This window comes from Pezoporus wallicus, unplaced genomic scaffold, assembly GCF_028554395.1.
Source record: "Pezoporus wallicus isolate ANWC-B61680 ecotype Strahan unplaced genomic scaffold, APGP_CSIRO_Pwel_v1 contig_6401, whole genome shotgun sequence".
Lineage (NCBI taxonomy): Eukaryota > Metazoa > Chordata > Aves > Psittaciformes > Psittacidae > Pezoporus > Pezoporus wallicus.
This window is the reverse complement of record NW_026638608.1, coordinates 2623637-2639754: the sequence shown is the minus strand read 5'-3', so window position 1 is coordinate 2639754 and position 16118 is coordinate 2623637. Positions and strand designations below refer to the sequence as shown.

Sequence of the window (16118 nt, the reverse complement as noted above, 5' to 3'; positions counted from 1 at the left end):
TGAGTTCCCTCTGCCGCCAAGTTTCGCCTCTCTGCTCCCGGTGCCTGGGATCGCGGCCAGGCAGGAAGCGTTCTCTGGCGGCCGCAGAGCTCCCTCCGTCCTCGCTGCGCTCCTCCGGCTCGCAGTGATTCAGCCCCGCACTGATCCGCGCCTCGTCCTTCCCCTGGTGCCCGGCGAGCAGGGGACGGTCCCCGCGGCACCCGCGTCCCGCCCGGGGTGGATGCGTCTCCTGCGGGGAGGGCTCCCCAGGGAAGTTCGCAGCCAGGAGCAGCCGCGCAGGGGCTGAGGCTCCGGGGCAGAGCCCGGGGGACCCGTGCGGACCCCGCTGAGGGCGGCCATGGCCGACAGCCAGATGCCCTTCTCCTGCCATTACCCCGGCCGGCGCAGCGTCCGCGACCCGTTCCGGGAGCCCGGCCTGACCTCGCGCCTGCTGGACGATGACTTCGGGATGTCGCCCTTCCCCGGGGACCTCACCGCGGACTGGCCCGACTGGGCTCGGCCCCGGCTCACCACGACCTGGCCGGGCCCCCTGCGCTCGGGCATGGCCCGCGCCTCCACCATGGCCCCCAGCTACGGAGCCCACTTCGGGGGGTACCCCGAGAGCCGCAGCCCCGCGCCCTTTCCCCGCGAGCCGTGGAAGGTGTGCGTGAACGTGCACAGCTTCAAACCCGAGGAGCTCACGGTCAAAACCAAGGATGGCTACGTCGAGGTGTCAGGTGAGAGCGGGGAGCAGGGGGCAGGAGGAGGTCCTGGCTCAGGGCATCGCCGTAATGCGCAGAAATCGCCTCTGTTTGAAGCCGGGAGCAGGGCCGGGGCTTGGGGCAGTTTGGGGGTGCGATGGGGGGGGACCTGGCGCACAAACCGTGGTGGTTTGGTTGCAGAAATGAGAAGGACGAGGCTCCCGTGGGGTGAGTGCGCAGGGAGGCACCATGGCGAGCGGCAGCTGCCAAGAGGGGCCCCGGCTCGGCTCGGTTAATTATAGCTGGGGTGAGGCCGGTGCGGAGGGAGATACCCTTTAAAGGGGCCAAGGGAGAGGCAGCTCCAGCGCTGGGAAGTGGGAGACAGCAGAAAGAGCCCAGCCTGGGGATGAGCCAGCCAGAGGCACGTCCCTACCAGTGCGGTTACCGGTGGGGATGGTGCCGGGAGCAGCGGCCCAGCACCCACATCCTGCATCACCCCGAGCTGGGCCCCCAGGGAGGGCAGCGTGGCTCCTGGCATCACATGGGGACAAACCCCCTGAACAAGGGGATCCGGGCAGCCTGGGTTTGCCTTCAGAGATGCTCCAGGCCCAGGGAGCCCCATCCTGACAGCGCAGTGCAGGGGAGCTTAGCCCGGGGAGCAGGACAAGGGGGGATGCTGCAGCCTCCAAAGGATTTACTGCATCTGGGGGCTTTTCCTTAAGGCCCAGCTCTTGGCGGGCTGTGAGACCCCAGGCTCCCACTGGAAATCTGGGTGTGCTGTGTCCGGCTTCTCCTGCCCCACATAGGAGAGACTCCTGAAGGGAAGGATTTGAAGAGGGGAAGGGGAATGACTCCTGTGGGGACTCTGCTGTCGGGTTCCGTTGTTGGGGTGCGGTGCTGACGAGGGGCTCCCTTCCTCACAGGCAAGCACGAGGAGCAGCAGGTGGAAGGAGGGATCGTCTCCAAGAACTTCACCAAGAAAATCCAGTGAGTACCAGCCAGCCCCCTCCTGCCAAAGGGGCTGGGACGCAGCAGGGGCTGCCACGTCCTTCTGACCAGCACCCAAATGTCACTGCCCTGCTATGGACCCCGTCCCTGCAGGCTGAGCTGTGCCAATCCCCACGCCCTGGCTCTTTTCACCCCGAAACCTGCCCTTCTGCAGCTCGTGCCGGGCTGGTTCAGGCCTCACAGTGATTCCCCAAGGGAGGTAAAAGAGGAGGAGAGCTGTTCCTGCGTGCTCTGCCAGTCTCCTTGAGGCCCAGGGCTGTGTTTAGAGCCAGTCAGGGCACAGGAAGCTTGAGGGGGTACTCCTGGTGCCAGCACATCCCCTGGGGCTCAGCAGGGCACAATGGGCTGACACCATCATCGGCCCCAAAATCCATCCCTGTGTGTGAGGGTATCTATATCCCATCTACCTGAATGATGTCAGTTAGATTGCTATCGTGTTGACTCACCCCGGTGCCTCATTTTGGCAACAACAGCAGCAAAGGGCAGGGAGGAAAGGCAAATCCGGAGGCTTCACCCGTGCAGGGGGGTCCGACCCACAGCCATAGCGCTCGCAGGGCTAAAAGGGAGAAGCAGCCAAGCCCTGGGAACACGAAGGGTTTCCTCAGCCTGAGCTTTGCTTTCCCACCCCAGAGGAGCCCTGTGCATCCCATGGGAACGCTGGGGCGAGCACCAGCTCCCTCCTGCTTGTGCTCAGCAGCCGCGGCGGCTCCTTTTACGGGCAAGGCTTGTGTCTGACGCTGCGGCAGCGCAGGGTCTGCTCCTGGGCGGGTGACACAGCATCAAACACATGTGCTGGGGAGATTAAACAGAGCCCGCAGGGGCCGGGAGCCGCTTTCAATGTCCCCGGCACGTTCCCAGGCACTCCAGTAAGGGCACCGGCTTTGCCGGGGCTGCCGGGTGGGCACCGGTGGTACCCAGGGATGAGCCCCAGCTCCTAACCCATCCCGTCCTTCCTCCCGTCCTGCAGGCTGCCCTACGAGGTGGACCCCATCACGGTCTTCGCCTCCTTGTCGCCGGAGGGGCTGCTGATCATCGAGGCGCCCCAGATCCCCCCCTACCAGCAGCACGGCGAGGGCGGCTGCGGCAGCGAGATCCCCGTCGAGAGCCAGGAGGCCACGTGTGCCTGAGCAGCCTCCCGCATCCCTGCATCCCTCCTCCCCTCTCCCCTTTCCCCCCAGAACCCCGCTCCCTGGTCCCCTGCGGCGCGGCGTCTGGACTGCCTCTGGCTCAAGGGTGATGGCAGCAACCCCCGCCACCCCGGGGGGGACCAGCTGAGAGCCAGGGTGCACACAGGGTGCCAGGCCACCGTCCCCGAGGGCTTGTAGTGGTCTGAGGAGCCGGTAGAGGCGTTGTGCCTATGGGGCTGAGCAGAACGGATTCCTGCTCACGGTTGGGTTTTGCTCCAAGTCGCCCGGATGGGCTATTTATGACGGTAGCACAAAAAGGGCCCTTTTTGTTTCTCTAGAATTGATGTGGATTCCCCCAGTCCTGCGTCCTTCCCTCCTCTGTAGGTTTTGGGGTTTGTTTTTATAAACTATCTCTGCAAAGGATGCGCATCCGGCAGCGGAGCTGGATGGCCCGGCCTCTGTCCCGAGGAGCGCCACCCGTCTGCGTGTTCTGAACGTTGGTTTGGGGTTTTCCGTGTTCTGGTCCGGTTTTTTTTCTTTTCCAAAGAGGAAATGTGCTTTTTCTTGTCAGACCTGAGGAATAAAACCCAGTCGATGTTCTTAGCCTCTGTGTGTCTCAGCTGAGCCTAAAGGGAGCAAGGGGGGATGTCACCCCATGTCGCCTCCTAGCCTGGCACTGGTGCTGCCCATGGGGGGGAAGGAGGAGAGGGATGTGTGGGGATGTTTGCACTCATGGGCAGCTGAAGCTTTGGCTGTTCTGCAGCCTGGGAATGCTGAGTCCTGGCTAGCGTCGTGCGGGGAGGTGCAGTGAGGACCATGGGCTCATCCTTTCCTTACCCTCTTCAGAGGTTGCAAATGTTCTTCCTGTTTGGGGATGCTCAAACCTCCGAGCTTGGAAAGTTGGCTTTGCACCACCCCCATTTCCATCCAGCTCCATGGGGAAGCACTTCCCAGCTAATGGTACTGGCAAATGGTTTCCATGGGGATCCAGACACAGCCTTAAAACCACTCCTAGGGGCAAAGCCCCGGGTAAGAAGTGCCCACTTGCTGCAGTGCTCAGGGTTGGCAAAGCAGAGGTGCCAGTGGGCAGCAGGGGTTTGTCCATCAATCCCTGTGGCACCTGGGCTCGGTTTTCCATGTCACCAGGACTTGGGAGTTAAAAATACAGCCTCACATGCCCGGGCCTGGCTCCTTCGGGATGCGGTTACCAACAACAGCCCATCACGTGGTGTAAACCCTGTTCCGGGGCCATGGTGGTACCTCGCAGCGGGTCACACAGGGGAGCCTGGGGGCTCTCACCCTGGTTGTGGTGGTTAATGCTGTTTGTACCGAGGCGTGTGTGTATTTAACCCCCCGTGCACGTCAGAGGGAGCCAGCCCTGGGCTCTGCCAGGCAGGGCTGTGAGCACAGTGAGTTTATGAATAGAATTAATCCATGAAATGCAGTCCCCACACGGGGATGGGAAGCCGAAGAGCCATGAGTCACAGCCCCAGCTCTGTCCTCACACCGCTTAGCACCAGCGTGCCCCATGGGTGACTCCGCTCCCGCACAAGTTGTCCCTCCTCTTCCCCTTCGAAGGATGATTTCGGTGTTGGAAAAATCCCCAGGCCCCGTTTTGCCCCCATCCCCTCAATGCACTTTCCATGGGAAGGATCCTATGGGAAGCACGTGTGTCTTCATGGACCGAGTGCATGGATGCGGCCCCACAGCATCCCTGGGATCCCGGCTGTGGGATGCTGACGGCGCCCACCGTGGGTTCAGGGGACCAGCTGCAGGGGCTGGGGCAAAACTGGCTGCAGCTGAGCCCCTCTCCCACCACAGGGTATATGGGGAGGTCCCAGGCTCCACCCTGGGGCTGCTGCAGGCAGGTGGTGGCTCTTTGCTTCCTCTCCTGCTGCTCCTGCAGTCTGGGGGAAGGTTGCTATGTTTTAATCACGTTCTGGTTTATTTGGGTCTGCTGACTTCTTTAATAGCATCTTATAAAGGCTGCTGTAAGATGCATTAGCAATAATTTCTTAATGGCTGAGGTTGGCATTGGCAGTTAGCACTGAGGACCTCTTACACAGGCAGGGTGCGTGGACCTGTGCGGCTTCTCAAGCTGTTGCGTTCTCTGGAGTATCCTGTGCTAATGGAATAGCTGTAAGTGGATATCTGTTTTCTTTTCTTTAAGCATGAGCTGGTTACTGAAGTGAAGGAGGCTTTAAAATAAATAATCCCTACCGGTGTTCCAGCAGATGGAGAAACAAGTTTGGGACCAGTGGAGCGTGGCTGCACCAGCATCAATGCTGGGTCTGCAGGGGATGGGGTGGGAACCGTGTGCTTCTGGAGTGCTGCAGAGCTGGGGTCAGTGGGAGCTGTTTGCTCCTCCTCAGCCTGCGTGTGAGGCCGTGGCTTGGAGCCGTTAGACCCTGTAACACAACCCTGTAATGGCCACTCCACCAATTACATTCCACGTCACGGGTTTAGAGCAATTACAGTGCGTCGGGTGCTGTCATAGCACACTGTGTTTATAGCTTAATATGGGCTCTAACAGGGAGATGCTGTGCGGGATGCGGCTGTGGTCGAGCTCCTCTGGATGGGGGAAGCAAGCTTCCTGCAGGCTTCCATGCTGGCTGAGGGGGGTCAGGAGGGACTGAGACCCCCAGGACTGGGCAGTTTGGGACCCCTCTCACATGTTGAAGGGGCAGGATTGTGCTTATCAGCAATTTGCCTTGCACAGGGCACCCCAGCTCCAGCAGCACCATTACACTGGCCCCATCCAAACCATTCCAGGAGGACAATGCTCCCTTAATTCTCCTTCTGGAGCAGCATTAGACTGATCAATATCCACATCATTCAAAGTCAAATGATTTTTACTGCTGAAGGAGGAAGAGAGGAGCCATCCTAATCAGGCCTTTCAAAGCTTCCTCCTGGAGCAAGGCTGGTGACTGGAGAGGAGAAGGTGTTTGAAAGAGTTCAGCCTTTTCTTTCTAAGGAGAAAACAAGCACACAATCCCATGTGAAAGGGGCTGTGTCATTAAGCAGTCCTAATGCTGGCTATCACCACAGCATGTGCCTTGCTGCCCAGGCAGCAGCCAGGGCAAGGAGCATGAGTGTGCCTGCTCTGGGGAGAGATGCTGGGGCTGGAGCTGATGCACCTCAAGACCATGTGCTTGGAAGCGCAGCTCTAAGCTCCAGCAAAGGTTTCCTGGCAGCTGGAGGGGAATATGGATGGTTCATGTGGCCTTTCTCTTTGGGAAAGAGGCTTCCAACTGCTCTGCAGTGGTGATCCCTGCTCTGGGATGTGCTGATAGGGAGGGCTCTGAAGAGGGAACGAGGCGCCAGGAGATAAGGGGGCTGCGTCATGGGAAACCATCCAGAGGAGGGGTTGAAGGACACAAGGAGATAAGGATAAGGTCACCCAAGCCCTGGGAGAGCTGCCGGTGGCTCAGCAGCAGAGGCTTGGTTGGCAGGAGGCTGACTGAACCCCTCAGCCGTGTACTGCTGCATCCACCACTGGCCCTCAGCAAAGGGATGCTCCATGGGGCTGTGTTTGAGTGCTGGTTTGTCCCCCGCGTGGCTCCTCGCAGGCTCCCTGAGCTTCCTAAAATGGAAGCTAAAGCTGGATTGATTTATTCTGGCTGCTGCTCCAGAGCGGGGTAAAGAATCCACAGGAAGCTCCAGAGCTGTCCGGACACACCACGCATCTCCAGAGGCCCACGTTCTTCTCCTGGAGGAACCTGGTTGGCCTTAGGAAGGGTCCCCACCTCCCATGGAAGGAGCCGGTTCATGGCCAAGAGCTGGCACAGCAGCTCCCAAAGCTGTGTCCAGCTCTGCTCTGGGTAAGCATCGCACCTGAACCCGTGCGTGCCCCCGGTCAGGACACTTACTGGGATGCGCTTGATGCCTCTCACACGCTCCCAGCAGGCTGATGGATGATGCTGCGGGGTCCTCGGGTGGCCACAGACCCTTTCCTTGGCTGATGGGGGTGGTTTTGCTTCCTCTCTGCGCAGCTCTGAGCAAGAGCTCAGCCTGTTTTCCTCCAGCATCCTCTTCCCTGGTACCCCTGTGCCACAGTTCTCCCCTCAGACCCTCCAGGCTTGGCAGCTGGGTCTTATTGCTGCAGATCCAATCTGGGTTTACACAGGGGGGTTAATACAACACTTGAGGGTGTTTTTCCTTCCCAGAGCGCTCCCTTGGTCCCCGAGGGTTTCCCGCAGTTTCTCACACAAACTCAGGCCCTTTCGGTGCAAGCCGGTCCCTTTCCCCCCCGAGAGCATCCCGTAGCCATCCAGCTGTTTCTCTGCTAAAGTCGAGGTCATTTGGGGTTTCTCGTGTTTCTCTTTAGGAGTTTTTCTGTTTGGAGGCTTGGCTTTGTTGTGGCTTTGGTCTCCACTTGCAAAGCATCATCTGCTTTATTTTTGGATGTCCCCAAAGAGAAGACTGCTGCATGATGGCTGCAGGGGTCAGAGAAGCAGAAACTCTCCTTTCCTCTAATGAAAGAATCCAGTGCCATAGAAATAACACACCCTGGCTGACCATATGGTCTTTCTGCCCCATTGAAATCAAAGGCCAGGGGATTCTGCAGGAGCTCCTGGCCATGAACCAGCACAGCCACCCCTGGGGGCAGAGCCAGGAGCTCCTGAAGCTTTGCCCATCCTAGAGGAGAGGCCTCTGTGGATGAAACAGTGCCAGTGGGGTGTTAGGGCATCGTGGTTTGGATGCTTCTGCCTGTACCCATCTTGGGGTTGCTTTGGGGCTCAAGCCTGGTGTCCCCCCCACCACCAGCAGCACAGACCCTCCTGGTGGGCTGTGTGTGTGAGCCTGGTGTTGAGCATCACGAGCCCCTTCTGGAGCTGCCGCTGCCTCTGGGCACTGCAACATCTCATAGCCACGAATTCCTCCCTCGAATAATGTGCTGTAGCCAGGGGAGGGGGGAAGAGACTTTTCTCCTCTTTGTTTTCTTTTGTCAGGCTTTAAACCCGGTGGCAAATGCTGCTGGTAATTAAGGGCTGTCTTGCCACTTGGGTGATGTGCTGAAGTGCAGCCTCCTGTTCCCAGGCAGATGCTCCCACAGCAAACCCACCCTGGAGGAGAGGCAAATCTTGTCTTAATTCTCTTCTTTCTTATCACAACAAAAAGCTTCCTATCTGAGGTGGCCTTGGAAACCTCTCCTCATTAAAAGACCTCCTTGAAAGGTATTCTAGCAGCTGAGGAGGGTGGTGATGGAGCACAAAAAGCCTGCAGAAGAGCTCATTAAAACAAAAAAATTACAACTAATTAGAATAAATCAAGATAAATCATCTCCAGTGTGAAGGCAGAATGAGGTGTGAGGGAGTGTTTTAATAAGGCCAGCGCTAATCCCAGGCTCCTCTTTAAAGTGACACTGAGTCCTGCTGCAGTGATGACCCCACTGCTGGGCCCAGGGCAGAAACCAGGCCCAGACAAAGGCGAGAGGGAAGTGGAGTTAATGGGATTCTTAATTGTTTCCCAGCCTGAGCTGCCTGTCCCTAATTGCAGTGCATTTGAGGGCAGCACAGCACAGTGGTTCGCAGAGGGGCAGACACAGGGCACGGCGCTTGGGTTTGCTCACTTTGGGGTGGGTTTTTCCCCTCTTTCATTTGTGATGCACAAAGTGGCTGTGGGTTTGGCTCCTCTCTGTCACATCGCTCCATCACGCACACGGCCACAGCTAAATGACTTCTCTGCATAACTAGCAGTGAGATCATCACGACCGCCTTGGCTCAGAGGCATTTCTCCTGTCTCCAAAGGGATGCTCAAAACAGGGGAGAGGGGGTGTAGGGGGAAGCAGGGGGACTGGTGGCACAGGAGAGTGCTGGAGGGGGACAATTGGAGCCCTGCTCCTGCACCAGCTAAGGGAGTTTTGGGAGATCTCACTGTCCTCCTCGATGATGGAGAGATTTGGTCCTTGGGAGCAAAGACCAGCAGCACCAGCCTGAGCCATGCCAAGGACTGGTGAGGCCCCGTGTATGACACCATTGGCCAGGTCTTTTTGCTGCTAAAGCAAAAGGTTTCCTGTTGAAATGAGTGAATTGCTTCTGGAAGCACCTGGAAGGGGGCTCAGCTCTTGGGAATGTGGAGCCCAGAGCCAGCACGGGCGCTGGTGCCATGGTCAGGGTCATCTTTACAGTATGATCTAGAAGGTTTGCAGTACAAGAGGGAGGAATGAAGGGAAAGGGGAAAAGGGAAAGAGAAAGGGAAGGGTCAGCAGTAATGCTGCTGAGACACCGTGGCTCGATCCTTCCCAGCTGCTGCTTCTCTCCAAGGAATGAGCACTACTGCCGGTGCTGGAGAAATGTATTAGTTTCATTAAGCTTAAATGATTAGCTCCAGGCCTTGATAATGATACTTAATGGATCTCATATTTTTTTTGGTGATTATGCTGTTGTATACTGCCGTGTACACCATTAATAACCTTCTTTAAACCTCCTTGCTCTCACTGTCGCAAATGATGTTCAAGCCCTTCTTATGTCTAAGCCCAATTAGCTGCCTATAAAGCAGCTTTCCCCCATGAAGAATGCCTGGCTGTGCTGGGAGGCAGATGCTGATGTCTTGGATTACTGGGCAGGAAGATGCTTGGATTTGGCTGCGGGAGCTGGATGCTGCAGGGTGGTTAGGGCAGCTGTGGTGGGGGATGCTTCTTGCAGGACGTGGTGGAAGCTCTGGTGTGTTCAAAGCCCCTTTCCCAGTCACCCCCTGAGTTCTGCAGAGGGGTTAACAGCAGCCAGGGACACCTCTTGGTGGCTGAAGGGAGATGATGGACAGTAGGTGAGGGTGGTGAAGTCAACACTGTTCACTGCTCTCCCCTTGGCACGATAGCAAGTGCATTGAGGACTCAGTGTCTCCTCAGGAAAGGTGTACCTGAGCCCAGGATTCACCTGCTATTGTGAGATCAAACCTCTGTGGTCCCCATGCTTGATGCAGCTGCGTGGAAGAAAGAGCATTACCACAGTACCCAAACTCTCCCTGAAAGTTGCTGTCACCCTTGGTAGAAGCATTCAGGCTTGGCTGCTCCTCTGCTCCTCCCTGTCCGCACCTCCTTCCCGTCCTCCTGCAAGTTGATTAATCCACCAGGATTAACCTCTCTACCTCCTTGATTAGCTGCATTTTAAAACTCTGTTTGTTTTCCTCTTTACATCAAGCCAAGAGCTAAAAAAAGAGGCCAATTTGCAGCAATTCTGATTTACTGCAATCTCTGAAGATCAGGGCGAGCGCCAGGAAGGCGTGCATGGCATTTCAACTCCATCCACAGGAGCCAGCTTTGGGATGAACACCAGGGAACCAGCATCCACCTGAGTTCCCAGGGCTGGTTTCTGGTGGTATCAATGCAAACTTGGAAGAAGCATCTTGTATGTCAAGGGCTGAATATGTCCTGCTCTCTTCCTTGGGGAAACAAGCAGATCCACTGCCTTTAAAGAAAAATCTCTCCTGGTCCCAAATGCCTGTCTTTCCCTTCCCAGTGCTTCCTATGGGAAGGAGTGACTCCTTCTCCATGTGCAGCATGGGGCTGGCTTGGGGTGCTGCCCTAGCACCCCGGTGAGCATGGTCAGTGATGGTGATTGTGCACCTCGCTGCAGAGGCAGGGGATGCTGAAGCACGTCAGGGCAAGCAAAGCTCTATAGGCAGTAGCAGCTCCATGGTGGAGGCTGTGTGGTCCCCTCTGGGGCAGGAGCAGCACTCTCCTGGCTCTAACCCTGCCGTGCATGGGGAGGAGCAGCCAGTCGCTGCATGTCCCATCTCCTTCTGGGCACGGATCATCCCTTTGATGAACTGGCTGCTCCAGAGGTACTCCTGCTGTGTTTGTGTCATCGTTAGGCTTCAAGGTGGCTGACACCAACCGCCCGCTGACCTGCGCTAACCCTTCCATTCACTCCTCAGTCACTTCCTCGGGCTGTGAGTCAGTGCTTGAGCGTGGGTGCTTTGGAGGAGGTCAGCAGGGCTGGAGGGGAGCAGGATGCTGGGATGTGTGGGAGCTGTGCCTCTCCCCCTGCCAACGATGCGCAGGGATGGAGAGCTTCCCCAGGGCTGCAGCTGTGTGTCACCGGTCGTAGGAGTTTGCCCATGATTAGGGGATCTGCTTGGGCGGGCAGGGGTTGAGGCTCATCAGAGCCAAAGCTTAGAGCTGGGGCCTGGGGTGTCCCTCTCGTTGGCTGGCATCTGGGAACGCTGAAGGGGATAGCTCATGCTAGCACCAAAGCCCCTCTCCTATGGAGCTGTGCTTTAGGGTTGGCCGTCTGCAAGGAGCAGCTTTCCTGCAGTGGTTTGGGGTGGCTAAGAAGGGCTGAGAGCAGCAGGGACATCACCAGAGCCCTTCTCCTCTTCCAGGCTGCCTGCTTGCAGGGCATTTTTAAGGCCCTTTAGGATTTTTTTCAGGTTTTGGAGTAACTCAATGTGTTTCTAAGCTAGTTCGGGGTACGGGAGTGGGAAATACAAGTCGCGGATGCACACACCTGTGTGCACCATATGCACATCCTGCAGCTTCAAGTGTTTAGCAAGCAGGTTCAAAGCTCTGCAAGGGAATCTTCTTCCTATTACTGAAGCAAAACACAGGAAAACCGAGTGGAAATTGGCACAAAACCAAGCAGAGAGCTTTGCCTCATGGGACTGCAGCACCCAAAGCTGGGCTCCCCTGAACGGGTGGTGTTGGAACTGGGAAAGTCTCTCAGGAGCCGTCTGTGAGCTGTCAAAATACATCATAAACTGCAGCTGAGCTTTAAAAAGCTTCGCACTGATGCCCAATTTAGGGGAAACGTCTTACATTTCCATAGCTATACAACAAGATTTCCTGAAATTGCAGTGATGTGAGAAAATGTCTTTTAAAGTGGCACCCAGATGGTGGGGGGAAATGGTGCTGTTTGAATTCTCTGCAGATAAATTGAAGCTAAAGGGATGTTAAACATTTTATAGGTTTCTCCCCCCTCTTCCCCTTCCACCACCTGCTACTGAAATGGCACAAGAGGAGTCATCAAACCGAGCGAGTGAGATCCTTATGGGCACACTGCTTAGGAAATGGCCCCATCTCAATCCTGCATCTGATGGCAATTAACACTGAGAGATCCCAAACCTGGCAGGGTCAGGACTGGCTGGGCTCCTCACTCCCGCTCTGTGGAGGCTGGGATGCGCTGGGATGCAAGGAGGGGTTGCAGGTTCCATGGGGCCTTTGCATGGCCACGATGTGAGCCTGGGGTGATGGGGAGAGGCTGTAGACCCGGTGGAGTGATGGCTCTGGGGTTGCGGGTGATGTGCTGCTCCCTGGAGCCAACCCCAGAGTAAGCCTCGGCATGGAATGAGAGCCCAGTCACTGCATGTGATGCCAACAAGCCTCCTCCCTTGCTCCCTGGGCTGGGATTTCCGAAGGGAGTTTGCCCAAACCCATTTCTAAGCAGAGAGCCATAGGAAGACCCCAGGTGTGAGAGCTCAGCCTTGGGGTTTGCAGCGGGAGCAAGATGCGATGGCTGGAGCTGTGTTTGTCTTTGGAAAGCCACTTGTCACAGGATGCACAACCCCCCGGGTGCAAGAACAGATCATCTGGCTGCAGATCGCCCTAACCCCAGCTATCCCCAGAGCTGTGCTGCCTTAGGGACAGGCTCCATCTCCTTGGATTCAAGGCTGCGGACCTCCCCCCCAGCATCACTCTGTGGGGCAGCAGGCGCTTCCCTTACAGGTGGATTTTCTTTCCCCCCTTCTTGGCAGGCACGAGCGAGCAGTGTTTTTGCTCCTGAGCTGAGCACGTCACTGTGTCTTATAGTGGCTGCCAGGTTCTAAAACGTTGGCAGCTTGCGAAAGCACCGAGAGGACAAACGCCAATAACTACACACCCGCCTGCACCCAGGGAGCAGGAACCGGGCTTTGTGGCTTTTGGGTTTTGTTTTGAAAGTAAAATTAGCCTGTTTACCGGGTTGTTTATTTGAGCTGTTAGTCATGGCAGCAGAAACACGTGTAGGCTGGTTTGTCTCCTCTGACAGGTCTCGTTTCCTTGGGGTGGGCTGGGGTGCTCAGGAGAGCCCGTGAGCAATAGCAGCAAGTATGCAAGCCTTGGTTGTGCTGCCTCGCAGGAGAACGTGCTGGAGATGTCAGGGATGTCGGTACCTCCCTCCCCACTTGTGCCACAGCACCGATGGGGTGAGCATCAGTGCCCAGGCAGCATCTGCACCCACGGTCCTCTGACCTTCTGCTGGGTCTAAACTGCTGCTTCAAGCCCCATCCAAGCCTGGTCCGTGTGGGGCAGCTGCCCCTTCAGCCCACCTCTGGACAAGCTTCATTTCATGCACTTCTAAAAGTCATTTCCAGTGTTACCAAATTCCTTACAGCAGGTGGGTCCATCCAGAGGGCAGGGCCATGCTCCCGATGGGTGGTGGGACATCCTCGTGCTCAACAGGAAACGGAGCTCCCTGGTGGGGTGTGTTGCTGTGGTTTTCCAGTGCAGTGGAGCACTTTCTGGCTGGGATTTGGCTTCAGTTTTGGGAGAAGAGATCCTAGGTGAGCTCCCAGCAGTTATTTCAGTGGTGTGAGCCCGCAGGGAGCACCAGCTCACCAGCAGCGTGGGCTTTTCCCATGCAGAGCTGCAGAAAGCCATGAGGGCTGGGGCTAGGTATTTTTAAACCACCTTGGCCAGGCAGGTTTGTCAGAGTGCTGCCTGTTCTTGTTATCTCCTCCTGCAATTACCCGATGATCCTAGGATCCTACCCTGCGGTTTAATGCAGGAGGCTTCCTGCAGGTGAGGTGTGTGTAACACAGCAATGCTTTCTGGTACTGTCTCCTGTTATCACAGCTTGAGATGTCCAGCAAATAGTTTGAATCTTTCCTTCAAACACCAGGTTATTTTGGAGGGGGGGTAGTCGTGTTTGTTATACTCTCAAACCCAGATAATAATAGTAATACCATTTGGTGGAGCGCTGTTAATGCAACAAGGCTGTCACTTGTCACCAAGAATGCTGTGTGTGGCAGCCTGTTAAAAAGAAAGTCAAAACAAGGCTGGCAGCAGCCAGCCCGAGCGCATTGCCCTGGGCTGTGATCGTGTTTCCCTGTGCTGGAGCCAGTGAGGATGTTCTGTTCTGCACAGCTATGCTGGTTTGGCTGGTGCAGCCCATGACACGCTGGCTGGCAGGGCAGCGCCGATGTCCTGGCCTGTTGTGGCTTGTAGGGACACCAATAGCACTGCTGGGCCACATGTTCAAGAGCTGCCTTGTTTTCGCCCTGAGCTCGGCCGAGCCTGCCGTGCTGTGTGAGATCACTCCCTCCACACACTGCTGGGAGGCTGGTCCTGCCCAACGGACCCCAAATTTCTGCTGGGGTCAATGGATGCTAAACCCATCCCATGGGATGTGCAGGGTGGCGTGTGAGCCCCTCGGCTGTTCACTCCCCATGGCAGAGAGATGCTGCATCACCCAGTGCCTGGGCATAGCCGAGCTCCCAGACTTGTGTTGACTTGTGGCTGGTGGTACCGGGCACTCATCTTTCTCCTTCCTCCTTCCTTTAAAAAGGAGGTTTCAAATATAGAAGCAATGTGAAGACGGGCGGTTACACACCTGGAAATGTACCAGGAATGTAACAAGGGTCCAAGAAGTTTTCTGTAGGAATTCCCTCTATTCAATCCACAGCGAGCCATACGTTTTCCAGGGTCAAAAAAGTCTCTTTATTCTTTCTCTTGAGGAATTTCAGCATGACCCAGTTCACACTTCCCCCCACTGGCACCCTGTCCATCAGAAGCTTCAGACCCTGTGAATAAGCAGAGCCTTCTGTGGGCAGGAAGATGCTTGCTGGATCTGCAATGAGAGCCATGGCACAATCAACCTCCCTCCCCCTGAGTCTCAACAGCTTCAGCATTTTCCTTCCGTAATGGAACAGAGAATGAAAATGTGTCTCTCAAATCACCAGGTTATTTTTATGTACATCTATACCTTCTGTGTGTGTAAATATCTCCCACACACGTATCTCAAGGAGTGAAATAAAAATAGCTCGAGATTGAAAGGGGAGCAGGCAAGGGGGTGGTTGTGCTTTTGGAAGAATCTCCTCCAGGTTCGGAAATGCGAAGCCGCGGTGATAACGTGATCTGACAAAGCCTCAGCTTCCTCAGGCCTGCAAGGAACGGTGCTAATGGAGGAGACCTTAATGACTTTCCCTCTACGTTTCAATGTATTCCCACAAGCTGCAGCCAGGAGCGAAACCCACAGCTCTTCCCAACCCTCTGCAAGCCCAGGCTGGGCAAGTCATGGGGAGATGCTGTGTGACACCAGAGGAGAGGAGGCAAAGCCTCCTCCTCATCCACTTTGGGAAAGAGCTGGGAAGATTTCCAACTGCCTCCTCTTGGCAGCTGATCCCCACCATCCCGGTAACGCGCTGGAAGTTAATCCGAAGGAAGTTCAAGGCTTGTGTTGCATTGCCAATTGCCCTCCCTCTGCACAGCATCACCCAGCTGCTGACGATGCCCAACCTATTATCTGCCAGCAAGCCCAGTGCTGGATGCAGGTGAGAGATTTGTGTTGAGAAGAGCTGAATAAATGATCATTGTTCTTTCGTGTAGCCCTCCCAGCTACCGTGATGCCCATGCTACAACCTGCCACCGTTGGCACAGGGACTTGGGCAATCCCCACATGGCTTCTGCAAGGATTTGTGCCTTCGGTGCCCCGTGTATGGGCCTGTGCACTGGGGCAGGTTACAGGGAACGTCTGGCAAAGGCACGTTTTGTTTAAAGCCAGCTCCAGAGGGTTGGCAATGTCCCACAGACTTCTTGCTGAGCAGGTTCCTGGCAGCCACATAAACACAAGAGCACGGTGAGGGGCAGCGTGGCCTCTGGTAACAAAGCATTGCCTGCTCTGTGTTTTGGGCACAGGTTCGCTTGGTGCACTGATTGCCACAGCCACTCCGGTTGCTGTTACCAGAGCACATCACACCTTGGCTAAGGCATCGGGTGCAGTTTTGGTGGTGGGCTCTCACTGTTGGTGGTCTGAGCTCTTCCCTTTGTAGCAAAGCTGTCTGCAGTGCAAATTTAAGCCATTTAGTTTGTTTTCTTACCAAACCCCGCTTTCTCAGCAGTGAGAAATGCCTTCTCCCATGCAGCAGTGCCGCACTTCGGCTCCTTTGGATGGTGGAGCAGCCCCTCTCCCTCCTCACCCACGGTGCGTCGGCACTGTGAAGTCACTTCTCGCTTCAGTGGTGTGTGCCCACAGCTCCTCTGAGTCACGCTTGTCAGCAGAGAGCTCGTAACTCTTCGTTCTTGCGAGTGCAAATGCCTTTGGAAAGGGGCATTAAATAAACCACTTGACTGAGGTCCCGGTGGTGACTAATTCCCGTGGTACGCCCC

The 16118-nt window shown here is 56.2% G+C and overlaps 1 protein-coding gene across 1 annotated transcript; it reads left to right on the top strand.

Moving 5' to 3' along the window:
- Positions 1 to 131: 131 nt before the first annotated feature.
- Positions 132 to 3337, top strand: HSPB8 (heat shock protein family B (small) member 8). The gene is made up of 3 exons (XM_057411307.1): positions 132 to 716; positions 1604 to 1667; positions 2656 to 3337. Exons 1-3 carry the CDS (start codon positions 338 to 340, stop codon positions 2813 to 2815), a joined length of 603 nt encoding a protein of 200 aa, XP_057267290.1. The 5' UTR covers positions 132 to 337; the 3' UTR covers positions 2816 to 3337.
- Positions 3338 to 16118: the final 12781 nt, after the last annotated feature.